This window comes from Nycticebus coucang, chromosome 2 (genome assembly GCF_027406575.1).
Source record: "Nycticebus coucang isolate mNycCou1 chromosome 2, mNycCou1.pri, whole genome shotgun sequence".
NCBI classification, from domain to species: domain Eukaryota; kingdom Metazoa; phylum Chordata; class Mammalia; order Primates; family Lorisidae; genus Nycticebus; species Nycticebus coucang.
This window is the reverse complement of record NC_069781.1, coordinates 133678560-133706289: the sequence shown is the minus strand read 5'-3', so window position 1 is coordinate 133706289 and position 27730 is coordinate 133678560. Positions and strand designations below refer to the sequence as shown.

The window sequence follows — 27730 nt, the reverse complement described above, 5'->3', positions numbered from 1 at the left end:
GTGGGCTTCCAGACCACCAGGCAAGGGGGAAAGGGTGGACTGGGAGTTCAGAATGGCAGGGAAAATATTTGTTCAACTTTTATGCCGGGCAACAGGATGCCCAGGCTCACAGCGGGTCTCTCTGGAGAAGGAGTCCTGGACTTCAGCAACTCTCTCCCGTGGGGTGAAACAAGAGGTCTTCTATTCTCTGCTTGCTTGTGGAGATCACACAGTGAGCCACTCTCTTGGGGGATGGGGACGGACTCTCGTCCTCTTTGGGATGGGTTTTGTACCTGAAATTTGCTTCCTTGGAGTGGCAGCTGGCCTTAGCAGGGATGACGTGCACTCATCAATCTTCTCTCTCAGCTCACTCCCAGCCTTCAGCTTTATTGGGTTCATTCTGACCGTTACCTCTCCCTTTGGATGGGAGTTTCTGTTGAAAGCTGGCTCCAGTTGGCCATCTTACCTTACCCCCTAAAATGTATGTGTCTTGAGAGTAAGTACCACCTTAATCATCTTTAAGTAGCCCCAGCTCAGTAGTTTATTGAATGTAAAAGATGCTTAACAAGTGTATGTTGAACTAATACATAATGTGACAAAGATTCACAGTAACTTCTATGAGCTATATGTCAAAAAAAGAAAATGTGATAAAGTAGAAGTTTTAAATGTTTTTCTTTAAAAAAAAAATAGCAACTGAAGAATAGCTTGATGGAATTTGGAGAACCATGGAAAATGAATCCAGGAGATGGATCATTTTATGGCCCTAAAGTAAGTGAAGCATATATTTCAAAAAAGTTAAATTTAAAATAAAAATAAATATTTCCTCTAAGGAAACATCATTTAATTTTCAGATTGATATAAAAATCAAGGATGCCATTGGCAGATACCATCAATGTGCTACAATTCAGCTGGACTTCCAACTGCCTATTAGATTTAATCTCACGTATGTTAGGTGAGTGATTAAATATGCTAAATAATGTACTAATATCCTAATTATTAGTATTTGTTATTTGAGCATTAGCAATACTAAAAATAAACTTTATCAGTGAATGTCTAGTATATGTGCTGTGTGCTCAATATATATTTGTTGACTTGTGCATAATCCAGTGGGGGTTCTCAGGATACAGTCTAAGTAAGCATAAGATTATAGAGATGTGCGGGTTCGAACCTGGCCCCGGCCAAACTGCAACAAAAAAATAGCCGGGCGTTGTGGTGGATGTCTGTAGTCCAGCTACTTGGGAGGCGGAGACAAGAGAATTGCCTAAGCCCAAGAGTTGGAGGTTGCTATGAGCTGTGATGCTACGGCACTCTACCGAGGGCCATAAAGTGAGTCTCTGTCTCTACCAAAAAAAAAAAGAAAAAGAAAAAGATTATAGATATGTGAACAAAGTATCATGAAAACATAATCCAGGCTTGGCTTCATGCCTGTAGCTCAGCAGCTAGGGCACCAGCCACATACACCAGAGCTGGGTTTGAACCCAGCCTGGGCCTCCCAAACAACAATGGCAACTACAACAACAACAACTAAAAAATAGCTGGGCGTTGTGGCGGGCGCCTATAGTCCTAGGTAGATGGGAGACTGAGGCCAAGAGAAACACTTAAGCCCAAGAGTTAGAGTTTGCTGTGAGCTGTGATACCATAGCACTCTATTGAGGGTGATATAGTGAGACTTTGTCTCAAAAAAAAAAAACAAACAAAACAAAAACATAATCCAGGCTGCTAACTCTCTGTTGGCATGTGGGGAGCACTTCACAAAATGCTGGCATTGGATCTGTCTAGAGGATGAGATATTTGTCAGAAAAAGCAAAAGCAAAAGGCAATTCATCAGTGCAAATCAATAACATATTTATACAAAAATTTTTTAATACATAGAAAAATTGTGTATACAGTCCAACATGTTTTTAATACATGTATAGAGTGGTGTGACCACCTCTATAATTATGGATTCTTTCTTTCCCACAAAACTCTTTGTGCTGCTACTTGATAGTCACACTATCCTATCCCTAGCCCCTGGCACACTCATATGTTCCCCATCACTCTAGTTTACCTTTCAGAATGTCCTATAAATGGAATCCTGCAGTATATGACTTGAGGAGACTGGCTTCTTTCACATGGCCTAATGCCTTGGAGATTCACGCGTGTTTTTCATGTACCAATAGTTTATTTCTTTTTAGTGCTGACTACTAGGCCCATATATGGATGCACCTCAATTTTCTTGTCTAATCTCATTTAACACTCATTTAAGGGCATTTGGGTTACATACAGTTTTTGGTGATTGTGATTAGAATTGCTATAAATATTAGTGTGTAGGTTTTGTGTGAATATAAGTTTTCATTTCTTTAGGGTAAATACTTGGAAATGGGTCAGATGATAAGTGTATTAACTTTGTAGAAACCGCCAAGTTGTTCTCTACAGCATCTGTGCCATTTTGCATTCTCACCAGCAATGTGAGAATCCCCTCAAATGTTCCGTGATCTTGTCAGCACTTGCATTGTCAGGTTTTGTTATTAAGCCACTCTAATAGGTGTGTATTTCGTTATGTTTGATTTTTTTCCTTTTTTAGTGGCTAATGATAACATCTTTTCATGTGCTTATTTGCTATTCACATATCCTCTTTGGTGAAGTGTCGGTTCAAGTTTTTGCCCATATTTTAATTGGGTTGTTTTCTTACCATTGAATTTTCAGAGTTCTCTATGTAGTCTAGATGCAAGCCATTTGATGGGTATATGATTTGTAAATATTTTCTTCTAGTCTTCAGCTTGCTTTTTCATTTTGTATAACATCTTAACTTTCTCATTCATTTTGAGTTTTCATTTCAGTGAAGTTCAGTTTATAATTTTTTTCTTTTATGAATCATGCTTTTGGCAACCCATCTAAAAACTCTGCCTAAGCGCAGGTCACAAAGATTTTCTTCTATGTTTTATTAAAAGCCTTCTAGTTTTAAGTTTTATATCCAGATCTAAGATCTGATATGAGTTAATTTTTTCTGTAAGATGTGCAGCTTAGGTCAGGGTTCAATGTTTGCATCTAGATGTCTAATTAGTGTAACATACTTTTTTAAGAATTTGTTCACTACTGTACCTTTGCCAAAAGTTATGTTTTTTTGACATGTGGCTCTGTTTCTAGAGTTTCGGTTCTGTTCTATTGGTCTGTTGATTATCCCTTTGTCAATACTATATTGTCTTAATTACTATAATTTTATAGTAAGTCTTACAATTAGATAATAGAAGGGATTCACCATTCACCATTAGATGCCTGTAAGAACATTCATGATTCATGGAAGGAGGTCAAAATATCAACATTAACAGAGTTTGATAGAAACTGATTCCAGTCCTCATGGATGACTTCAAGGGATTCAAAAATTAGCTGGAAGGTGCTCGCTTCGGCAGCACTTATAATAAAATTAGAATGATACAGAGAAGATTAGCATGGCCCCCGCACAAGGATGACATGCAAATTCATGACGTGTTCCATATTAACAAAAAAGTTCAGTGGAGGAAAACTACAGTTCTGTTAGAAATAGCAAGAGAACTAGAATTTGGACAGGAGCTTGGAGATGTGGCTGAACTGCCACAATCTTATGATAAAACATGAGTGGGTGAGGAATGGCTTGTATGGATGAGCAAAGAAAGTGGTTTCCTGAGATGCGATCTGGTAGAGATGTTGTGAACACTGTTGAAATGACAACAAAGGATTTAGAATATTACGTAAACTTAGTTTTATTTTCTTTATTTTGAGACACAGTCTTGCTCTGTCAGCCTGGGTAAAGTGCCAAGGTGATTGGGTAAAATCAGAATTATTCTGCAAGTGCAAGTTTTTAAAGAAAGAGATAAAATTATCACTGGGGTTGTTAAAATATCAAGAAATTCAACAGATAAAATGGAGAACATTTTGAAAAATGAGATGTACAGTGGGGGAGGTGGGTAGTGACAGGAATGGAGGACAATGGGATTAAAACAGTTGGCCATGAGTTGACATTTTGTGATGCTGAGAGAGGACGTGGGATTTTATTATTACTATGCTCTCTACTTGTGTATCTCTAATAAAAAAAATTTTTTAATAACAGAAAAAAGATTAGCAAGCAAAGCAGTCTTTTGAGAAAACAAGACACAAATGTAAGGTAAGAAGATAGCTATTACTGAATCTCAGAAAAATACTTAAATATCTAATTTTCATTTTTTTTAGTAAGGATGGAGATGATAAGAAGAGACCTGTAATCATTCATCGAGCCATCTTGGGGTCAGTGGAGAGAATGATAGCCATTCTTTCAGAAAACTATGGGGGGAAATGGTAAGTGATACGCAAAAGAAAAGCTATGTATCTGTTATTCTTAAAAGTCATATATAACAAGATAAAATAGTAGGGGAAAATGGCAGTCCCTGCCTCATAATTAGCAAGAATCTAAACAGCAAATATGGAATTCTTGTTCCATTTGCCAGATCAGGAGACAGAAACATAGAAAACAAAGGCAGAATGGCATAAAACCGTACCATTTATCTTTTGGGGGACTCAGAAGAATTAAAGTTATCCTTTCACCTATTTCAAGCCCTTCAAAACTTACAGCCCACACTCCTAGATACATTCCTTCTACCCTGTCCCTCCTTCAACCCATATTGTTTGTCTTCGGGGTTCCCTGTGACCACTGAGGAGAAAAACATATAAACATGATCCATGAACGGACTGGACAGTGTGCTGCACAAATGCAGAGAGGACAGCCACAGCAGCACAGCCCAGGGAAGGTGACAGGGAGGGAATGCCCTGGAGAACAGAATTTTGAGTGGTGCCTCTCGTAGATCTCTTTGCCTAGAATGAAAACTGGCTAGAGGGATAGAGTTACATTGATTCACGAGATCTGGGTATTGCTTTGGCCACAAGGTCAAATATTTAGAAGTAATTAGATCAAAAAAGGAATTTCATAGATTTGAGGAAGAGGAAGGGAATGACTGCTCAGCATGGGCCATGAAGGTGGTATTGCCACCAAAAAGCCGTCACTGTCGAGGAATTTCTCAGTATTTACATACAAGAGAACCTATTCTGTTAAAATTAGCTTCTTTCCCCCTCTACTGATTGCTCAGTGGTTCATGAACAGAGCGGCCATCAGGGGATATACGAGGGCTGAACAACATGGACCTTCCCTGACAAGGTTCCATCTGGCCATGTTCTGAGGACTCAACTTGTAACAAGTGGCAGTTAATTCTGACTCTCCACAGTGTACCCTAACCCTGAGGAAGAGTTGGCTATTACGTTGGTTCCCTTCATTATGTAAGGGCCAGTGATTTGTCCTCACTGGAAAAGACATCGCCTCTGGGCTTTGCTTTCCTCTTTCCCGCCATGCTTCTGCCCGTAGCACTGTGTCTATACTTAATAAGCCTCATCTGCTGTCAGAAACAGTGAGGTTTCTGACTTGGAAAGTATTAATAATTTTATAGCAAGAAGTAAGGCACCAAGCTGACATCGAGGGATTCAGAAAACTATCACCTGAAAAACAACTGGCCTTCCTAGCAGTTACAGCACCAGGTGGCAGGAACAGCTTGTGATGATGCATCCTACAGCCTGTGGAAATGCTGCAAACCAGCCACCATTGGGGACATTTTGCCTCGCTTTCCATTTTGAAGACACTGACAGCACATCTGCTCATGCAGTTTTCTGTCTTGGGAGACTACTGCCCCAGTGCTGCCGTTGCTGGGCAGGTCCTTGCAGCCTTGTGTGGACCAGGCCCTGGCTGCTACTGCTGGGGTCACTGCCACAGGCTCCAAAAGCTCCATATCTTGGCGTCACACTTCTCTGTCAGAATGGATTCTTCATGGTGCCCCTTTCTGTGTGCCTTCCGTCACCATGCCACGCTTCTCTGTCTGTTTGGCAGAACCTAGATCACACACTAGCATTCATGTCTAGGGAGGCCGGGGGAGATTTCTGAGAAGGAAAACTCAGTTGGGAATTTTCCCAGAGGATCTTCCAAAGGTCCTCAGTAGCTAAAAAGTGTGTGTGTATCCCTGATATTCTAAGCCATTCAAGTTACACATAAGCCAAAAGTATAGATATGAATATATATGCCAACTAAGGATGAGGTAACATATGTATATTTCTTTCCAGTTGGCTCCATTTTACATTTTAAATACTTTAGCGCAGATGAGAACTGGTGCTGTTTTGCCCTAGAATGATAGCGAAAGTGGTAAAAAACTAAAGAGAAATAGTGGAATCAAGAGTTGGAGAGGGGTGGGCAGTGCCTGTGGCTCAGTGGGTAGAGTGCCAGCCCCATATACCGAGGGTGGTGGGTTCGAACCCTGCCCAGGCCAAACTGCAACAACAACAACAAAAAATAGCCAGGCGTTGTGGTGGGGACCTGTAGTCCCAGCTACTCGGGAGGCTGAGACAAGAGAATCGCCTAAGCCCAGGAGTTGGAGGTTGCTGTGAGCTGTGATGCCACAGCACTCTACTGAGGGCGACATAGTAGGATTCTGTCTCAAAAAAAAAAAAAATCTTTAGTTATTTTTAAATCACATAATAAGTGGTCATTCTTAGATTCTGAAATACATATTTTATATCTTTTTCAGGCCTTTCTGGCTTTCACCTCGTCAGGTAATGGTCATCCCTGTGGGGCCAACTTGTGAAGAATATGCACTTCAGGTACCATCAGGGACGTTTAAGTCCATAAGAACAGTGCATGTATTCCACATAGGCCATTGGCTTGGATGTCGTTCGTGCTTTAAAACATTGTATAACTAACACATGAGAGTCATGTGTGTAGCCACAACAGAACACTAATGGATGGGATTTCCTATGAATATTATTCCTTAATTTTTATGAGAAATTGGTATTTTAAAATATCTCATAACTAAATTATTCTTTTGCACATGGCTCTGTTAGGGAAGAACTTTTTTTTTAATCCATTGCTGCATCAAAGATGATCTTAGCGGCTTGAAAACAACAAACAGTTTTTATCTCATGGTTTTATGAATCAGGGATCTGGGAGCAGATCAGCTGGCTGATTCTGGCGCAGTCTCAGGAGGCTGCAGTCAGGCTGTGGGCTTGGGCTCACGGCGTAGTCAGTGGGGACTCTGGCTCCTCACTAACTGGGCTTCCTCTTAGGTTGCCTGAATGTGCTCACAGCATGGCAGCCAGTTTCCCCCAGAGCAAGTGATCCGAGAAAGATGGGAGCTGCAGTTGTTTCTAAACTAGTCTCAGAAGTGATACGCCATCACTTCTGCTGTCTCTGCAGCCACAGTCTAACTCAGGCGTCCTCAAACTGTGGCCCGCGGGCCACATGAAGTGGTGTGAATTGTATTTGTTCCTGTTTTGTTTTTTACTTCAAAATAAGATATGTGCAGTGTGCATAGGAATTTGTTCATAGTTTTTTGTTTTAAACAATAGTCCGGCCCTCCAACAGTCTGAGGGACAGTGAATTGGCCCCCTGTTGAAAAAGTTTGAGGACGCCTGGTACAGCATGGTGGGAACTATGCAAAGGTGTTAATGACAAGATGGGGAATATTGTGGATTGCCTTGGAGGCTGGCCACCATAAATAATGTAAAAATTTACATGTTTTGGGCGGCACCTGTGGCTCAGTAAGTAGGGCGTCGGCCCCATATACCGAGGGTGGCAGGTTTGAACCTGCCCTGGCCAAACTGCAACAAAAGATAGCCGGGCATTGTGGCGGGCATCTGTAGTCTCAGCTACTCTGGAGGCTGAGACAAGAGAATCACCTAAGCCCAAGAGTTGGAAGTTGCTGTGAGCTGTGATGCTACAGCATTTTACTGAGGGCAATAAAGTGAGACTCTGTCTCTAAAAAAAAAAAAAAAAAATGTTTAAATATGCATGTTTTGTTTTTTTCTAGGTGTCCACTGAATTTTTTGAAGAAGGATTCATGGCTGATGTTGATTTAGATCATAGTTGTACACTAAATAAGAAAATAAGAAATGCACAACTGGCTCAGTATAATTTTGTTTTGGGTAATTTAAGTTTGTATATGCTTTTCCAAATGTTTGTTTTTCCCCTCGTTAATTCCAAAGAAACAAAACAAGAAATATGGTACAACTCCTTGATTGCTAATTTGATTGTTTAATACACACAAAGAAGGGTCCATGGAGTTCCTGCATTCGCTGTTCCTGGTACTCTTTATAATTTTTTGGAGGAAGAGTTATGAAGTTTCACATGAATTTCATGGTATAGTATTATTAGCAATAGTTCATGTTGTAAAAAAAATGGAAAAATGTGAAAATGATCCCATCAGTAGAATTATACTCCTTGTGTTTCAGCCTGTCAGGACTAAAATATTTTGCCTTGCTCTTCTGGTTTATTAGGAATCTTTGGGATTAATCTAATGGATGAAAAAATTCCATACTTAAAATGATTAAAAGGATTTAGTTGGAAAATAAAATGTCCTTGAGGTAAACAAGTAATTGATATAGAATCTAAAATTTTGGCTTTAAAAATTATTTCAAAATCAAGAGAGACTGACTTTAGTATGATCCACTCATCGATATTACTATCTCCCATAAGCTGAAAGAGTCTGTAAAAGGCAAAATAAATATACAGAGAATGTTATCCTATTGCCAGATTTTATTGATAATGTAGGTATTTCAATCAGCCTTCTTGTGGTGACAGAAATCTCAGGATCACTTAGACAGAGGCAGTATTTACGGGAAGGGTTTTGGACTATCCCATGACATGAAGGGTAGAATTGAATAAGCCAAATCATTAGAAGAGAAGCCCAGAGCCCAACCCCAACCAGGACTGCTTCTTCCTATTTATAGTTCTTGTTTCACTCTGGTTCTTTATGCTTCTCTTGAATACCTACTTTATTCCTCTTATCTGAGGACCAATTTCTTCCTTCTGCATGGCTAGAACCATGTCTGCGGATTTCTGCACCATCTCAATATGAATCACCAGAGAGAACAAATTCCAGAACAAATTCCACAGTCCAGAAAATTCTGGTTGGTTGGCATGGTTCTGGTATCCACCCCTTGACTCATCAAGTCTGCCAGGTGGACTCAGGGTCTGTAGGAGCTCCCTGCTCCCCTCTGTACCGTAAGACCACAGTAGCTGTTCTCTCAAATGGAAAACAGGGAAGTGATTAGAAATCATTCCTTCCCACAAGAAGCTTATCCCTAATGGTCATTAGCTCCGCATTTAGTGATTAATACTGAAGAAAAACTCAGTAACACGTGTCATGTGACTTTTGACTTAATGTTTAATTATTGATTTAAAATGTTTATTTCCCTTTCTTTTCTACAGTGGTTGGAGAAAAGGAAAAGATAAATAATGCTGTAAATGTTCGAACAAGAGACAACAAAATTCATGGCGAGATTTCAGTAATTTCTGCCATTGATAAATTGAAGAATCTCAAGAAATCACGTACACTAAATGCTGAGGAAGACTTCTGAAGTCCTTTCCTTGTACTTGCCTCTGTGTAACTTTGTTTTGACTCTCACCCAGTTAACATATTAGTGCTTTTCAGAACAGCAGACCCACTGCTGGGCCCACTTATGCACTCAGTTAAGAAAGGAGACAGCGAATGTGTAGCTCAGCTGTGCAAGTTTAATTCACTGTTTCATGCTGGGGACAATCAGAGGGCAAGTGTGAGACAATGTCAAGCAGTCAACACCTTGACAGACTTAAATGGGGAAATGTTATTCATCAAAAAAGGAAAACACTAGGAAATGAGGATTATAGAATGTTATGGGTCAGATTTGTCATTCTCAGAAGGTGGGCTTCAAATAAAAGTTTGCCAATTTTTTTTGAACATGGGGAAAAATCTTATTTTATAATACCGTCTCAGGTATTTTTAAGACTGTTTTACTAAAGTTCACACTGAAACTTTATCTTCAAAGTTGGAATTGTTACTTAACTTTAAACCACAAAACTAGCAGCTAGTACTAAATCCTGGATCATGACAAAAGACTAAACATCAAATGCATCATACAGTGTTTTCAGCGTGTCAGCTCTGGGCTTCTACCCCGTAAAGCTGAAATTACTTTTTTGATGGAATAACATCCCACTGATTTATAGACTCAAATGGATTTCAGATATTTTTGTTTAATTTCTGGTACTAATGTCTACTCCCATGGATTTCAGATTTTAACCAGGAGGAGCACCTTGGTTAGAACCGAATTAAAATGGCTTTCTGTCAGAGAATTCAGCTACCTGTCAAGAAGTATTTATTGTTTATTTTTGGCTAAGTGCTATAGAATTAAAAATAAATGCCAAGAAATGATCTCTTTTCAACATACTGATAATTTAGTTAGCTTCTTGAAGGATATGAACAAGAAACAGCTGGCAAACGAAACCATTACATTTCAGACCTGTGTAATAGTATAAATTGCAGATGATGTAATACACTTTTTTTTTTTTTTTTTTGAGACAGAGTCTCACTACGTCGCCCTGGGTGGAGTGCTATGGTGTCACAGCTCACAGCAACCTCAAACTCTTGGGCTTAAGCGATTCTTTTGCCTCAGCCTCCCAAGTAGCTGGGACTACAGGAGCCTGCCACCACGCTGGTGTTTGCAGTTGTCATTGTTGGTTAGCAGGCCAGAGCTGGGTTCGAACCCGCCAACTTCAGTGTATGTAGCTAGTGTGCTACAAGCGCGAGCCTGTGATATAGTTTTTAAAACTAACATTTGATGGGGGCTTACTATGTGCCAGGCACTACTCCTGTATTTTTGTTTTTCATTTGTCAAACGCGCATGAGGGAGAATGAGTAGCAGATCTCACAATGAATAAGCTCGCACAGGCGGGTGGGAAGAGAAGGTTGTCAACAGCTGGGCTCAAAGATGCCCTTGAAGGAGCAGGAGCAGGTGGCCATGAGCTGCAGGGCAGCTTCCGTCCCCAAGGCTAGCCTTTTGCACGGAGGGCTGTGCTGCAGACCCTTCTTCCACATCCCAGCACCCAGCTGCGGTCCTGATGCCTCAGAGCCTGCCCTGCTTCTAGTCTCGGGTGAACTTTCTGGAAGCACCGGTATATTTCAGCAGTCACCCCAGGGTGAAACCTAGGGCAGGCCTCGAGGCCTGGATCCAAGGCGCTGGTCCCTGGGGCCACCTGTCACACCTTGGCGCCTCAGTGTCCTCGTCTGTAAATAAGTACCTTTAAAGTTCGAAATGAGACGCGGTGATGTCATCAGAACTTTTGCACAGTGCCCTGCACGCAAAAACAATTTTTAGCCCTAAACATACATGTTCAGACACAAAACATGGTAGCCAGCTTCCCAAATTTGCCTGCCTTAGCAGGCAGAGGTGCGCTTGGGGCGCTTGAGAACTAAGCAATCTCACAGGGTTGCATTCCTCTCCAGTACTGGTCGGCGGAACCCAAGCAGGGAAACGCACTGACCTCCTCCGTCCGACCGCGTGCCTGGGACGTAGCCTCTTCCCCATCCGCCCTCCGACGCGCCCCGGGACGTAGCCCCTTCCGCATCCGCCCTCCGACGCGTCCCGAGGTCCCGCCCCCTCCGCCCTCAGCGTCCAGAGGCCCCGCCCCCGCGAGCCCGCCCCTTGGCCTGGAAATGCTCGCGCCGGCAAAATGGCGGCTGCATCGGGCTTGTTGCGGGGTCTGCCCCGCCTGTACCGTGTGCTGCTTTTCCTCTCGCAGTTCTGCATCCTGTTGGGCGATGGTGAGTTAAAGGCCGGGACCCGCGCCGGGTCGGGCTGAGTCGCCGGAGGATCCCAGAGGCTGATAGGGGAGGAGGCTGCGTGGCGGGCTCCGGTGACGAGTCGCTGCGTCTGGGGACCGCGCGCCCTGGCCACCTGGCCCGAGCCCCCTCGGCTCGGCGACACGGAGCCGCCCAGCCGGCTTCAGAAGCCTGGAGCGGAGGTGGAGCGGCGGGGCCGCGGAGCTGGAGCCCGACTCCACCCTCGGTTTCCTCCTTGCTGACGGACCTCAATAGTCGTCGACCAGTCGGCGTCTGGTCCTTCACTTTTCTCTTTCTAGTGGTCAAGCCGTGAGGTTTTCAGGAGCATTTATTGCTCTGGGGTAGACCCTGCGTGTTAATTGCACAAAACAAGGTTTCATTGCCCGGGATAACACACTTCCGTAATGCAGGATCCTTCCTTTAGAGCGGGCGTCCTGAAACTGCGGCCCGCGGGCCACATGAAGCGGTGTGAATTGTATTTGTTCCCGTTTTGTTTTTTACTTTAAATTAAGATACGTGCAGTGTGCATAGGAATTTGTTCATAGTTGTTTTTTTTTTTTTTTTTTTAAACTATAGTCCGGCCCTCCAATGGTCTGAGGGACAGTGAATTGGCTGCCTTTTTAAAAAGTGTGAGGACCCCTGCTTTAGAGCATTCGAGAGCTGGCTCTGGTCAGTGAAGGATCCGGCCCAGTACGTACGTTCACAGCGGTTCCCAAGGAAGGTGTTTCGTCTAGTAAACGCACATACCTATATCTAGAAATTTCTTCTTCGACAATATTTCTCGTAGTGTACGAAGTCATTTCCAATATTTTGTTTATTGTATTTTAGATTATGTGGATTAAGGGCTGATACACAGCCATTTTCAGTAGACACTCTAAGGACAGTGTTTGAATACCTTTTTACGTCTCTAATTCATCTCTTTTTCCAATGCCCCCTCAATTTCTATTATTCTTGCACTTCATCCATCAGTATAACCTTCAACCAATGCTGCTTTCCCTTCAGAAAGTTTCTTCTACTTCTAGGAACCCTGTTCCTGATGTTGGATGTTAAAGGCTCCCCCAAGGCTGGGTGAAATGGAAGAGTCACAGGGGAACTGAGAACATTTAGTTTTTGTGGTCACTTGGGAAGCAGGAAGGAAATATTTTTGTGAGTGTGGTGCTTACCAGGCTGGCAGCAGAAACCTGCTTTAACTGCAGGTGTTTCTGACTCCAGTTCTGTGGTTTTCCCATTCCAGGTTAATGATCATGTCTCCTCACTCTGGAAAATTATCTTCTGTAATTCTGATTGGTATTATAAGGGAATAAGTGTCTCTCTTAACCCTTGCAGAAAGTACTGAAATCCCACCTTATGTGATGAAATGTCCAAGCAATGGTTTGTGTAGCAGACTTCCTGCGGACTGTGTAGACTGTGCAACAAATTTCTCCTGTATCTATGGGAAGCCTGTCACCTTTGACTGTACAGTAAAACCATCTGTAACCTGTGTTGTAAGTACTGCTGTGCACTTATTCTAAATAAATTTGTTGTAAACTTTGAGTTAAAAGTGCAGTTTAGACTTGACTATTGGGGGAAAGAATCTGAAATGATTTTTATATTCTGTTATGACTGTTATGTTGAATATGTAAGAAATAAAAATCCTTTTGTCCCTTTCATATCAGATGTTGATAACTGTCAAGCCAATTGATGTTAGCTGGAAAGGCGCTTACAGAAATGTTTTGTAGGACTTGGAGAAGATCTCAGTCTGGTAGTGTAATATGAAGCAGGTATAATTCATTTAGATGGGTTTTGTGTTCTTAGTAGTGACAGCTAGTGTGCAGAGGAGATAGTAGCATCTTTTTATCATAAAAGATTTTTGAAGGGGTCAGTACCGATCTGTGCTGAGAAAATGGATTCAGTAAGTGCTGGGATTCCTGGATAGCTCTCAGGAAAAAAATTGAATGGAATCCTTGTCTTGTAGTCTAGGTAGACCATATATATAATATAAAAAATAAGACCTTGAAGTACCAGAGAAAACATGGTAGTTTTTGTAATGATCCCAAAGCTTGGAATATTTTTCTAAGTATGAAATAAAATTTAGAAGCTATAAAAGAAATAATTGATACAATTGACTTAAAAAATTAGAGATTTCTGCATGACTTAAAACATAAAGGCAAAAAACAAATGACAAACTAGGAAAAGATATTTCTATCATATATGGCAAATAATACATTCATCTTTATAACACATAAAGACTTCTTAAAAGCCAATGAGAAAAAGATGATAGTCTTTTAGAAAAATGGTAATAGAACATGAGCATATGGTTCATGTGAAAGAAAGTACAAATAGACTTACAACATGAAAAAATGTATTAATCAGGTTGGCAAAAAAACTTCGCCACAACACTGAGTTTGTGGGGGCATCAGGGTCAGATCTTATTAGAGGGTAGGCAAATTGGTCAACCTCTTATAGGCAGTTTGTCACATCTGTCAAATTTATAAATGTACATAGTCTTTGACCTAGGAACTTCATATCTGGGAAATTATGTTACGGATATTATGTACATGGATCAGATTAATATACATCAGGGTATTTTTTAGCTGCATTGTCAGTCAAGGCAAAAGGTTCAAAAGAAACTGAATGTCCGGGTGGCGCCTGTGGCTCAGTGGGTAGGGTGCCGGCCCCATATACTGAGGGTGGCGGGGTCGAACCCGGTCCCGGCCAGCTAAAACAGCAGTGGCAACTGCAACAAAAATAGCCAGGCCTTGTGGCGGGTGCCTGTAGTCCCAGCTACTCGGGAGGCTGAGGCAAGAGAATCACCTAAGCCTAAAAGCTGGAGGTTGCTGTGAGGTGTGACACCACAGCACTCTACTGAGGGCAACAAAGTGAGACTCTGTCAAAAAAAAAAGAAAGAAAAAGAAACAATGTCTAAGAGAAAGCTGTTTAATTTATAGCATACATGTAATGGTATAAACATATCACAGGCATTAAAAAGAACAAGCAGGGCTCAGTGCCTGTCGCATAGTGGTTACAGCGGTGGCCACATACACCGAGGCTGGCAGATTTGAACCTGGCCCAGGCCAGCTAAACAACAATGACAACCTCAACAACAAAAAATAGCCAAGTGTTGTGGCGGACACCTGTAGTCCCAGCTACTTGGGAGGCTTAGGCAAGAGAATCGCTTAAGTCCAAGAGTTTGAGGTTGCTGTGAGCTGTGACACTACAGCACTCTACTGAGGGTGACATAATGAGACTCTGTCTCAAAAAAAAAAAAAAAGAATAAGCAGCTCTAAAGTAGTGACATCTGAAATTAAGTGAAAAGTACTGGGGGAAAGTTAAATGTATATAGTGTAAATGTGCCTTTGCGTAGAGCAGACTCTCCCTGAAAGTACAGAGAGCCTACAGTGCTTGGCTGAGGAGGGCAATGACACCAGAGGCTGGGTCAGGATGACTCCATTCTCCTGTTGTGTCTTGAGATGTGTACCTTGCACATATATCACCTAATTTTAAAAAAATCACTTATTAAAAAAACCTGTATTCTAAATGCACCACTAAAAACAGGCAGGTATTGCCTAATCAAGTGATCCCTTACCCAGAATTGAACACTACTCATAAAAAGCATTTTTGCAGTGATCAAAAAAGTTAATAGTGCTTACTTCACCAGCACATCCACCTGAATGGGAGCGTTTCAGAGATTAGCATGGCTCCTGTCCTGTGCTAGGATAACACACAATTCATGAAGCATTAAAAACAATAAAAATTTACTTCCAGTGATGATTGTGACCATGTAAGAGTGATTTTGAAAAGTATGTATTAAACAACACACATGCAATGTCAAGTGGGAGTAAAAAGCCTTCAGAATGCTTTTACTTACTCTGTTTAAGTAAATCTGTAAATATACATTTAGAAGAAATGTAAAGAAAATTAAAAGTGTTTATTTCTGGAATGGTTATAGATTTTTGTCTGTGAGTTCCAAATGTGTGGCATGCTAAGAACATATGGTACTTAGAATAGTGACTCTTTGAATGGAAATGAAAAAAAATCTCTGATCTCAAAATCCAAGGCCATCAGGAAACACTTGCTGAGTTTCTACCTGTCAAGAGGTTTTTCTGAGTTGGCTGCCTCTGGATTAAATCATTGCCAAGTCCCGTGCTAATAGCCCTGAAGTGCCGGGCCACTCGGGAGATGAGACGTTAGGGAAGATTTATACTGGAAGGGAAGAAAGCAGTGTGTTACATTTATCAGAGCATCAGGCTAGGGTTGAGGTACCTTGATTCTACTCCTGCCTTCAGGTGTGACCTTCAGCAAATGCACTCATCTCTTCCTTCCATCTGTCTGTGACTGTGACTTTATAAATTTTCCTTTTCTCTGTATCACGAAAGTGTTCATGCTCATTATGAAAAATTTAGCTCAGAAAAAGTAATGAATTAATCATATTACCCTGAAATAGCCTTTGCTATTTTGATGTGAATTTATTTAGGTTTTTTTCCTTAGGAATACATATTTGGGTACGTATTTTTATGATTTGGGGGTCATACTACATTATGTTAGTTTTGTATGCATATTATTTTGATACCTATTTTTCTGCCACTTACTACTCCCTAAATAAAAGTATTTTAGAAATTTTGCATCATATGAGTGTGTTGGCTTATTGGCATGTTAACAGATTACCATATTGTCATCGATTAGTTCTGTGTCCTTTGGTACACAGGATCAAGACTTCAAATCTCAAAGGAACTTCGTCATTAACATGACTTGCAGATTTTGCTGGCAGCTTCCTGAGACAGATTACGAGTGCTCCAATTCCACCAGCTGCATGACGGTGTCCTGCCCTCGGCAGCGTTACACTGCCAACTGCACAGTGCGGGACCACGTCCATTGCTTGGGTGAGTCAGCGTTCAAGGAAATTAGTGAGCAAAATATTTCTAGGTTACCGAGGGACTTTAACCAGAAATTTGAGAGTTAAATTATTTAACCTGAAACATTTATCAGCAGCTTTTTACATATGCCAAGCCTCATTAATAAAATCAATAAACTAAAAAGGAACATCCAGAAAATGTGTAATTTTATTATATTTTAAAATGTAATATTTTATAAAATAAGAAAAAATATGCAAAGTATAAAACATATAGTAATTGAATTTCACCCAAATTAGCCCAAATTAACAATTAGCACAGCAGCACTGCTGCAGCTGCCCAGTGCTTTGCCCTTATCCTGTTGCTCTGTCTTCTCTTCAGAGGTCACCACACACATTTTGTCATTTTACTTCCTTTAAAAATTTTTCTGTTGTTCCATTATTCAATAGTGCATATTTTATAACTGCATAATATGATAGCATTGAGACTCTGGTCTCCTGGGACTTTATTATTTCCTCTCCCTGTGATGACTGTAAGATTAATTCATGCAACTTTGCTTGTTTATTTTTTTAACCTCTGTATAATAATCTGTTGAGAGATCGTGTCACAGTTTATCCATTCTCCAGTGAATTTGGATTATTTACCTTCTTTTGCTATTGCAGCTGCTGTTAAAATTTCTGTACATACTTGTGGCTGCACATGGGCAGGAGTCTGTCTAGCATACACTCTCCAGCATGTGTTATTTTCCAAAATAGTCACATTAATTTACATCTCTGCCAGTGGTATACATGTATAACTGTTCTTGATAATCCAGATGTTCTCTACTACTTGCTCTCCTTGATTTTAACTTTCTTCCTTTACTGTATGGTATGTTTTGATGAACAGAACTTTAAAAAATGTAATTAAGTTATGTCATAGTTAGCCCGTTTTTGTTGTTGCTTTAAGAAATTGTTTTCTGGCTTGGCGCCTGTGGCTCAAGCGGCTAAGGCATCAGCCACGTACACCTGAGCTGGTTCAAATCCAGCCCGGGCCTGCCAAACAACAATGACGGCTGCAACCAAAACATAGCTGGGCATTGTGGCGGGTGCCTGTAGTCCCAGCTACTTGGGAGGCGGAGGCAGGAGAATCTCTTAAGCCCAGGAGTTGGAGGTTGCTGTGAGCTGTGATGCTATGGCACTCTACCCAGGGCGGCAGCTTGAGGCTATGTCTCAAAAAAAAAAAAAAAAGAAAAGAAAAAGAAATTTGTTTTCTATCCCAGGTTTATAATGGCAGTCTGCTACATTTTCTTTTAAAATTGTAAGTTTGACCTTTCTTACATTAGATTTATAATATACCTGGACTTAGTCTTAGTAGATGGTGTGAGAGAGATTCAACTTTACTTTTCTCACCACCTAGAGAACCAGTTTTCTCAACATTTCCTGCTGATCTGTGTGAGACTTCTATCCTGTGTGAAGTTTTATATGTGTATATATGTTTAAATGCATTCTATAAAATACTTAAAATCACCTATAATTTCACCATCTAGAGATAAGAGGCCTACAGTTCTGGTCCTTGGGTCTCCTTTTTTGCTAGATGACTTATCTGTCCCAGGACCACCCTGTCTTATTTACTCTTAGCTTCACCATACATCTTGATATCTGGTAGAGCATTTCATGTTCTTGAAGTTGTAACCATAACCTAACTGATTTAAATATTAAATCCATACATAGAGGTGGTAAGGACTTTTCTTTCTACCATGCATGTCAGTCTGTAAAGAGAGTTGACTTTAGATTTTAAATTATGAAGCCATTGGTGACATGTCTCTGTATGAGAGTATTCTTATATCTTATACCTTATGTTTCTAAAGCATGAAATACTTCATGTGGAGCATTTTCCTTTTCTTCCCCCTTCTTCTTTTAAGGTAACCGCACTTTCCCCAAAATGCTGTATTGCAATTGGACTGGAGGCTATAAGTGGTCCACTGCTCTGGCTCTAAGGTAAGTTTTGTTACTAGTAAACCAAAAATGCCATTTGAATTTCTTTGGGATCAGTGGAGTCTTCCAGATATTATGCTCAACCAAGCTGATGCTTCACTCAGATCCTACCCATGTTAGATAGATACTGGGAAACACCTGTAGAGGGCGGAGGTGCTCAGACCTGTGTCTTCATGGAACTTAATGGCAGACATGAACTTCTCTCCCAAGACACCTGCACATTGGGTTTCCCATTCTGTGTATGCCACAAATCAGTAAAATACAGTGGATTATTTAAAATAGGTTTATAATGTATATTTTTTATTTTAAGTAACTTCTTATAAAAAGTAATACATGTTAAATATTGGAAACTGGGAAAACAACAAAGAAAATGTTAAAAATTGCATATAACCTCACCATCTAGGGATAATTATAGGCCTATAATTCTTACATTAAAATGTGCTTATATTTATTGAACTTTACAACAGTTCTTTAAGAAATTATACCAGGTCTTCCTACCAAAGGGAAGGGCAGGTAGGACCTGGTTAAATGATCAACTGATGAAACGGTTATGCCAGCTATATTTGAAGTCTTAGAATTATTGCCTAAGGCCTGCAGCCTGTCATAGGGCAGAATCTCTCTATCTCATCGCTGTTGACATTCTGGGACCAAATAATTGTGTGTCTTGCTGCTGTTTTGTGCTTAGCAGGATGTCTAGCTGCATCCTTCACCCTGCCCCTCGTCAGTGGCAGCCCTTCCCGCCCCTGCCTGGCTGGAAAGGAAAAGAGGAGATTATGATAGAAAATGAGATATAACAAAAATGAGATTTGGTAACTGGCCACAGTCTTTGTGAGCATTGATTCAAATTAAACTTAACAGCCAGCTTTTTTTGAAATAAACTTTTAAACTTGGAATAATTTTAGATTTACGGGGAAGTTGTAGAGACAGTAGAGTTCATACACCCCCTAATCCAGTTCCCCCTACACTGTTAATCTTATGTTACCAGGCCACAGTTAACACCTAACTTTAAAAAATTTAAGAATAGCTTTCTTCTCAGAGCTCAGCATAGTTTCTTTCAAAATATTCACTATGAATGAGCTAATGTGCAGAGTTTTCTTCAAAGTAGTCTGCAGTGGGAATAGGGTTCAGGGCAATAGCTGAAACACAGGGTCAGCCAGGTGTTGATGGTTATCAGAGCTGAGTCATGGGTACTGCTCTCTTTTATGTATGTTTTGAAATTTTCCATAATAAATTGTATTGTTCTGGCGGTGCCCGTAGCTCAGCGGTTAGGGCGCCGGCCCCATACACCGGGCCAGCTAAAACAATAGTGACAACTGCAACAAAAAAATAGCCGGGCGTTGTGGCGGGTGCCTGTAGTTCCAGCTACTTGGGAGGTGAAGGCAAGAGAATTGTTTCAGCCCAAGAGTTTGGGGTTGCTGTGATGCCACGGCACTCTACCCAGGGCAACAGCTTGAGATTCTGCCTAAAACAAACAAAAAATAGTTTTGCTCCAACATTGATATATCTTAGAATTTAAAAGAATCTTAAAAGCCATTCATTCCTAACACTTAAGTTTTTAGGAATGAATGAAAAACATGGACTGAGAACATAGACACCTGAATCCAGGTCATCCAGATGGCATTTCAGCTGCCTGACAGCTCTAACTCACGGCTTCTTGGTAGTACACTTTCAGTGAGACAGGGTTCCTGCTTTGCTTTATTTGACAAGCAATGAAATCAATTACCTTTTTTAAAAAAGAGAATATATTATATTTTAACAGCTAAAAAAAATGCTAACTATTGACACTTAAACAGTCTTGTCCATGATTAGTCAGTCTTGTAAATTTGTGAAATAGTCACTTGTGTTCCAGGTAAGAGTTATAATCAATTTGAGGCCCTCCCACAAATATGACTTGGTATAGTTCTTAAACCACAAGTGGCTGCAGTTGGTGTAGAGACAGTCTGACAGGATCCAATCTTACTTGCTTTTGTAGCATCACCCTCGGTGGATTTGGGGCAGACCGTTTCTACCTGGGCCAGTGGCGGGAAGGTCTCGGCAAGCTCTTCAGTTTTGGTGGCCTGGGAATATGGACTCTGATAGATGTCTTACTGATTGGAGTGGGCTATGTGGGCCCAGCAGATGGCTCTTTGTACATTTAGCTGTGATACGTGCTTCAGAGAGGAGCAGTGCCTCATACTTTACCTGCAGGCATTGGTGTAGAATGAGTGATGTTTGTTTTTAATGTACAGCATCTGTACTTCGCTTGCCTTGATGAAGGTAAAATAAAGATTTGAAACACTGAACCGTGCTAATCTGGAGTTTGTTTTTATTTGCCTGAAATATATTTTTTTCTGTGAAAAAATTTACTTAAACCAGGAGAACAAATTCTGTAGCATTTGAGAATCTATTCCATTCCTATAACTTTACCTTTGTATTGCTTATGTCAAACTTTATCATTTGTCTCCACAGCCTGAATGTAATCTGCCTTCAAAAGCCATTTATGTATGATTGCAGGAAGTGAGAACTGTTTTATTGTTGGATAATTATAGTTACCTACCTAAACTTCAGTCATTTGTATGTTTTGCAGTATAACCTATGTGTAGTCTGGTCTGTATATATGAATGCTTAAAGTAAACTGCAGAACTTTTGTGACTTAGTAAGTATAAAAGGTTGCAAGAATACTAAAAAATTAATAAAATTATAGGTTACTTCAATAAATGTCTCTATATGTTTGTCTGTATTAAAATGTAATCTTAAATAATGACTTACCTTTATTACTCCAGGTTGCTTTTGAAACATTTAAAATTTCTTAGTATTTCTGACTGCCTTTTAAACACCAGCACATGTTGACAGGTAAAAGACTTAACCAGCATTATCAAATTTCAAAGGCATAAAATATCTTTTGGGAAATAATCTTCATAAAGCTCATGGGATAAACTGTATTTTCCTCATTAGTATTACTTATAGCTTACCTGAAAGGTGAATTAAATCGCTTTGGTGATAACTTGCCGTGTAATAATTGACTGCTCTTGAAGCACAGAATCTCATCTGATCCTTGTATTTGGGTAGAGTCAAATGACAGTTCCAGCTCTGGTCACTAGATGGGGCACCCCCGTCACATTTGCTTTCCCATTCTGCTTCCAGAAAAGGCCAGTCTTCAGTTTTTTCCTTAGGGGTGCGTCACAGAGCATAGGCAGTGCTCAGTTTATGTGGACCTTTACTTTTTTTTTGCAGTTTTTGGCTGGGGCTGGGTTTGAACCCGCCACCTCTGGCATATGGGGCCGTCGCCCTATTCCTTTGAGCCACAGGCGCTGCCCTGGACCTTTCTTTTTAGTATCCACAAGAGTTGTTTGTGTAGGTATTTCCTTAGGAGAGGACCTGTTCATGCAAGAAGCAGCTTTGTACTATAATAAAAAATTATCTACATCTGCTTATTTAGCTCTATGTAGAGGGGAATTTTTGAGGGTTTTGGAGTGACCATACAAAGTGGAGCCAGGGGGTCAGTGGGAAGTTAGTGGGAAGTACACGTTGCTCATGGAGGAAATGTGGCTTCTTGGTAAGTAGCCGCCTTTATGGCTTTGGGGCCTGAATTAAATAATGAAGTTGCAGTACTTGGAAGGGGAGCACTCAAAGATTCAGCCTGTGAAAGGAGACCTCAAGAACTTGTTCCCAAATCCTGAAAGTCTAACAAGGGGAAGCCTTTGGTACCTGAAGAATGTGAGCCCCTCGGGGTGCTTTATAGCAAGGAATCATGGAGCTGAAGGCCTGAGACAGAACCAGAGGGAAATGTGAAGAGATTGTCTAATACAGTTAGGACAAATTTGTGAATGATGCACTTATACATGGCCTTTAAAATGTAGAGGGCAGCGCCTGTGGCTCAGTGAGTAGGGTGCCAGCCACATATACAGAGGGTCGCAGGTTCAAACACAGCCCCAGCCAAAACTGCAACAAAAATAGCTGGGCGTTGTGGGTGCCTGTAGTCCCAGCTACTTGGGAGGCTGAGGCAAGAGAATTGCCTAAGCCCAAGAGCTGGAGGTTACTGTGAGCTGTGACACCATGGCACTCTACCGAGGGCGACAAAATGAGACTGTCTCTGTAAAAAAAAAATGAAAATGTAGAGTAAAACTACACTTTCAAAGGGCACTAGGGAGCTATTGGTGTGATCCTTCGAGAATCCCATGCACTTCAGCTGGAAGGAAAATGTGTTGAGTCTGACTTTGAGGTCCTTTTCCTTTGTTGTCTCAGTCTGTTTGGGAGGCTGTAACAAAGTACTACAATCTGGGGGGCTTAGAAACTAAAGTTATTTCTCAGTTCTGGAGGCTGGGAAGTCTAAGATCAAGGTGCTGATAGATTCAATATCTGGTGAGGGCCCAGTTTTGCTGTGTTCTCACATGATGGAAACAGAAGTTCATGAGGGCTGCACCCTCCAACACTATCAGTTAACTGTCCTCTGTTGATGGGTCTCTAGTCACTCAGAACTTACCACTGCAGCATGCCATTTGTCATGAATTCTTATTTATTTATTTATTTTTGAGACAGATTTTCACTATGTTGCCCTTGGTAGAGTGCTGTAGCGTCACAGCTCACAGCAACCTCTAACTCTCGAGCTTAAGCGATTCTCTTGCCTCAACCTCTCAAGTAGCTGGGACTACAGGCACCCACCACAACGCCCAAGTACTTTTCTATTGAGCTTGCCATTGTTGCTTAGCTGGGCTGGGCTGGGCTGGGCTGGGTTCGAACCCACCAGCCTCAGTGTATGTGGCTGGCACTGTAACCACTGTACTACAGGCACCGAGCCTGTCATGAATTCATCTTAAGAGTCTGCCTTCCTTTGTCAGCTCTTCGCCATTTGTTTCAGCAGTTCTTCATGGGAAGGGGCTGTTATTTATTTCTGTCACTCCCTTTGTCACTCCCTTTGTCCCTGGCAAAATGCCTTGCACACAGAGGCTCTCGTGTATTTGCAGAGTTAATGCCATAGTTGTCTGGGAGGTTTTGAGAGGATTGTGTTGAGTTCCAGGCACTGGCAGTTGAGGTGCCTGCCGGGAGATAATGTATAGAAATGGACTTTGAGTAAATATTTGTCTATAACAGCGTGTTACTCTGACATTGAGGAACAACTCTGCTTTATAATGCTTATAAAAAGATTTTTTGAAAGATCTTACGCTTCAAAGATTTAAAAACATAAAAATATCTCCTCTACAGCACACAACTTCGTTCCCCATATTTTTTTAACTACCTTATGGCAAAATTGCATTTATTCAACTACAACATCAAGAAAGCTTAAAAACGAAGGCAGATTCCTTCTTTCCTGCTCTTAATTTTCTCTATCCATACCATAAACTGATGAAAGTGCCTTTTTTTTTTTTCTTTTTAAGGAGACAGGGTCTTGGTCTGTTGCCTAGGCTGGAGTGCAGTGGTATGATCACAGATCACTGCCACCTTGAACTTTTGGGCTCAAATAATCCTCCCATCTCAGCTTCCTGAGTAGCTGGCAATACAGGCTTATGCCTAATTTTTTTTTTTTAATTTTTGGTAGATACATGGTCTGTCTATGTTACCCAGTTAGGTCTCAATGTCCTGAGCTCAAGCTATCATCCTGCCTTGGCCTCCCAAACTTCTGCAGTTACAGGTGTAAGTCACCATGCCCAGCCAAGAAAGCACTTTGGAGTAGGAAATGTCACAAGAGTGTCACAGGGCATGTGTGTTTATTTTTATTTTTTGGCCAGGGCTGGGTTTGAACCCGCCACCTCCGGCATGTGGGACCGACGCCCTACTCCTTGAGCCACAGGCGCCACCCTATGTGTTTATTTTTTAAATTTTGTTGTGTATACTTAAAAGTGTACAGCGATGTTTTGATACACATAATACGAATACTATTGTCAAGCAAATTGACATACCCATGATCTCATCTGTACCCTTTCTTTGTGTGGTAAAAACAATTAAAATCAGCTTGGTGCCTATGGCTCAAGAGGTAAGGTGCCAGCCAATACACCTGAGCTGGCGGTTTCGAATCCACCTCGGGCCCGCCAAACAACAATGACCGCTGCCACCAAAAAATAGCCAGGCCTTGTGGCAGACGCCTGTAATCCAAGCTACTTGGGAGGCTGAGGCAGAAGAATCACTTGAACACAGGAGTTGGAGGTTGCTGTGAGCTCTGATGCCATGGTACTCTACCCAGGGTGACAGCATCAAACTGTCAAAAGAAAAAAAAAAGAATTCTATGACCTGCTGCACCTCCTGGCTTCATCCAGAACCCAGTGCCGCCTCTGAACCCCTACCCGCTCCCGCTCCCACCACAAGGGTGTCTGTGGCTCCCCTGTCTCAGGAAAGCCCTGCGCACGCAGACTTCTGTATCCCCAAAATCAGTTCCAGGGACCCCCAACAGGTTCTCAGAAGCCCCCTCCTTCAAGGATCCCTTCGTGGATCCTGGAAGCATCTCTGTCGCCCTCACAGCCATATCCAGCCCAGGGCGCTCCCACTGCTTCCCCAGCTGTTCCTCCTCCTGGACCCTAAGGTCAGTCCCCTTCCCTCTGCAAGCCGGCTCTGGGTTCCGAGGTTACCGTGGCCAGGGTCCTTCCAAAGCTCTGTTTGTGCACCGAGACCTCTGCCCTACACCCAGCAAGTCAATCACTGCTGCCCCCGGCCCTCCTCTGCATCCCAACCCCAGGCCTGCCCGGCTCAGAACCCCCAGGCCATTTCTCAACCCCTGCCCTCCCTTTCCCCTTGCTCTCCCATCTTCCAAGAGGTGCTCTGCCGTCCTGGCCAGGGACTAGGGTGTCTCCTCCTCCTCCTCCTCCTCCTCCTCCGCCCTGGCTCTGCAGCCTGCCTCCCTTAGCGTAACTAGCTGATTCTCAATCTAAATCAACCTCTTCTTTATATCGATGGGGAAGAGAAACAAGTCCCTTCACACAAAGATTTTGGAAGAAGAGGGCTCCCGGTGCCGGCTGGATCCTAGAACTTGTCCTTCACTCTTTGGCCTGACTGCGGAGTTTTCTTGAGACACGGTCTCACCGGCGCTCTCTGCTGACTATTGGCTCACTCCCGATTTTTATGTATTGCGCACTAGGCTACACTGGACTCTCACTCAGCTACAGAGAGATCTTTTTTTTTTTTTTTTGTAGAGACAGAGTCTCACTGTACCGCCCTCGGTAGAGTGCCATGACGTCACATGGCTCACAGCAACCTCCAACTCCTAGGGTTACGCGATTCTCTTGCCTCAGCCTCCCCAGCAGCTGGGACTACAGGCGCCAGCCACAACGCCCGGCTATACAGAGAGATCTTAATGGCTTGAACGTTTCATCTGTGGGATATGTGCATTTAGATGTTGCCAGACAAGGCCACAGTGCCCTCCCAGGTGCTACTCTGCCTGTGCAGGAGAGCCTGTGTCCAGATACTTGGGCCAAACTGGTCATGATCAATATCTATTCTTCATCTCCCAGGTCTCAAAAGGGTCTGTTATCAATTAGCATTGATTGATGAAGGCCAGCCTTTCTCACGTGTCCTTATGGGTTGTGTACCTACCCTGTGCCGGCCCTGGACTGGAGTCAGGGCCTGCCCTCACCTCCTGGAGACCTGGCCTGCAGGCAGGTCCCAGCTGAGGCCCAGCCTCCACCCCACCCCCACCCCTGGAGAGTCCCAAGCAGGGTGGGGCCTGAGGGAGCAGGAGGTCCCTCGTGCAGGAGGTCCCCTCCTGGGGTGAGGAGGGCTGGTGGTGGTCAAGGGGAGGACAAAGGCTGCTGGTCAGGGCAGGGAGCAGGTGGCGAGGTGTGGGTCACAATTGGAGATGCAGGAGCGGACTCAGTGGCAAAGATGGTGAGACCACCTCGAGGGAACCCTCGCCTGAGCAGGACAGAAAGGAGAGATATGGCGGGATGCCTGGTCTCATGTTCACTGGCAAAGGCCGCGGTGCCCCCCACGCCGACCCTCAGCTCAGCTGCCCGTTGGCCTTGCATCTTGGGTTGTCAGCGAGGCTTTGGGGAACACAGTGAAGGGTACGGAGGGCTTTAGAGGGCCAGCGTGGCCCCAGAGGGCTTTGCTCCGGCCCCCAGGCCTCCTCCTCCAGTGTTCCCTGGATGCTCTGAGGAGGGGCCTGGGACATGAGGTCCGGGAAGGGACCAGAAGCAGAGCCCCTCTCAGAGTGCCCCCCCCAGCTCCCAGTCTCTCATTCACGCCCGCCACTGGGGCTTGGCCAGTGATCCTGGTCTGGGGGCGGAATCCACACTCCCTGCCCCTGTGGCCACAGATCAGGACAGCATGGGGGAGGGCTGCTTTCTGCCATGGAGAGGGACCTCTCCTTGCTGGTCAGCTTCCACCAAGAGGAAGGGGCGTGGGCATGCGTGACTCAGTACTTTCTCTGGCTCCGTGGGCCAGGGGGCCAGAGGCTCTGAGAACCGTATTCTAGGCAGGGTTCATCTCCCCAGGCCAGGCATACTCAAGGCACACTTACTGCATGCAAAGCCCCCTGCAGCGAGCTGGGGCACAGGATGCCCAACAGAGGTCATCATTTAGCAGAGGAGGCTGGTTCAACAGACAAAGACGCACACACTCAGGAGTGAATCCTTTCAACACTATTGTCATTGTTACTGAGGAAAAACCCTGAGGGAAGGATTAAGGGAGCAGGATGAGGGAGGGCAGAGGTCACAGGAGGAGAGAATGGGGGGGGGAGGCCTGGTGCTAAAGAACTCCAGCTGCACAAGGAGGCCGGGGAAGGAGCCACCCCTAGCAGGTGAGGATGTTGAGCATGGTCTTTGCAGCAGCCCGGTAGAAGAAGGGAAGGCAGGTGGTTGTGTCCCAGCCAGGGTGCTCCTGGGGCTTCTGAGCTTGGCCCAGCAGCTGCACGACCTGCTGCTCAGGGGGCCTCTGGGGCGGAGACCCCTCCCTGGCCTCTCCCTGTGCGGGCTCCACGTGGGTGGGGAAAACCTTCGGAGAGAGAGGCAGAGCTCTGAGACCCCTGCGGCCCTCCCCTGCTCACACCCCCCCTGCCTGTGGGCTCTACTCACCACCCTGCCACTGGGGTGCCCTGGGCTCTGAGTGGGCTCCAGGGCAGGGCTCTGTGTGGCCCCAGGGAGTCCTCCCTGCTGCACGCTCCTCTGCCCCACCACTGGGCCCTGTGGCTGCTGCGGCCTGGCCTGAAAGGACAGGGGCCCTGGAGCCACCACCTCCAGCTGCTGCTGAGCTGGGGCCGCCTGTTGAGGCAGGCCCTGATGCTGCCACATTGGCTCCTGAAGCTGCCCGGGCAATGGGGCCGACTCTTTCTCCTCCACAGCGAGAGCCCCGAGAACAATTGCCGCCTGCAGGAAAGAAGTGGATATGCTTGAGGAGGGTACTTGGCAGGTAGGGACTCCGGGAAGCT

General features: G+C 43.3%; 2 protein-coding genes and 1 non-coding gene across 5 annotated transcripts in view; all 3 read left to right on the top strand.

Annotated features, from left to right (window-relative positions):
• The window catches only part of TARS3 (threonyl-tRNA synthetase 3), an 82081-nt gene extending 71866 nt beyond the window's left edge, over positions 1–10215 (top strand). The window contains exons 13-18 of one of the 3 annotated variants that reach the window (XM_053581947.1): positions 670–747; positions 831–931; positions 4165–4269; positions 6534–6606; positions 7812–7926; positions 9212–10215. In XM_053581947.1, the coding sequence (XP_053437922.1) occupies positions 670–747; positions 831–931; positions 4165–4269; positions 6534–6606; positions 7812–7926; positions 9212–9360 (621 nt within the window). In that variant the 3' untranslated portion in view covers positions 9361–10215. The remainder of the gene's footprint in view (positions 1–669; positions 748–830; positions 932–4164; positions 4270–6533; positions 6607–7811; positions 7927–9211) is intronic. The other 2 variants (XM_053581944.1, XM_053581945.1) reach the window with 2 other exon arrangements.
• On the top strand, positions 3353–3459 carry LOC128580031 (U6 spliceosomal RNA). Its single transcript, XR_008378392.1, has one exon. It is a non-coding gene; the product is annotated as a U6 spliceosomal RNA (small nuclear RNA).
• Positions 10216–11468: 1253 nt separating the features above from the next.
• TM2D3 (TM2 domain containing 3) lies at positions 11469–20682 on the top strand. The gene is made up of 5 exons (XM_053581943.1): positions 11469–11579; positions 12924–13081; positions 16282–16456; positions 18327–18402; positions 20372–20682. Exons 1-5 carry the CDS (start codon positions 11489–11491, stop codon positions 20535–20537), a joined length of 666 nt encoding a protein of 221 aa, XP_053437918.1. The 5' UTR covers positions 11469–11488; the 3' UTR covers positions 20538–20682.
• Positions 20683–27730: the final 7048 nt, after the last annotated feature.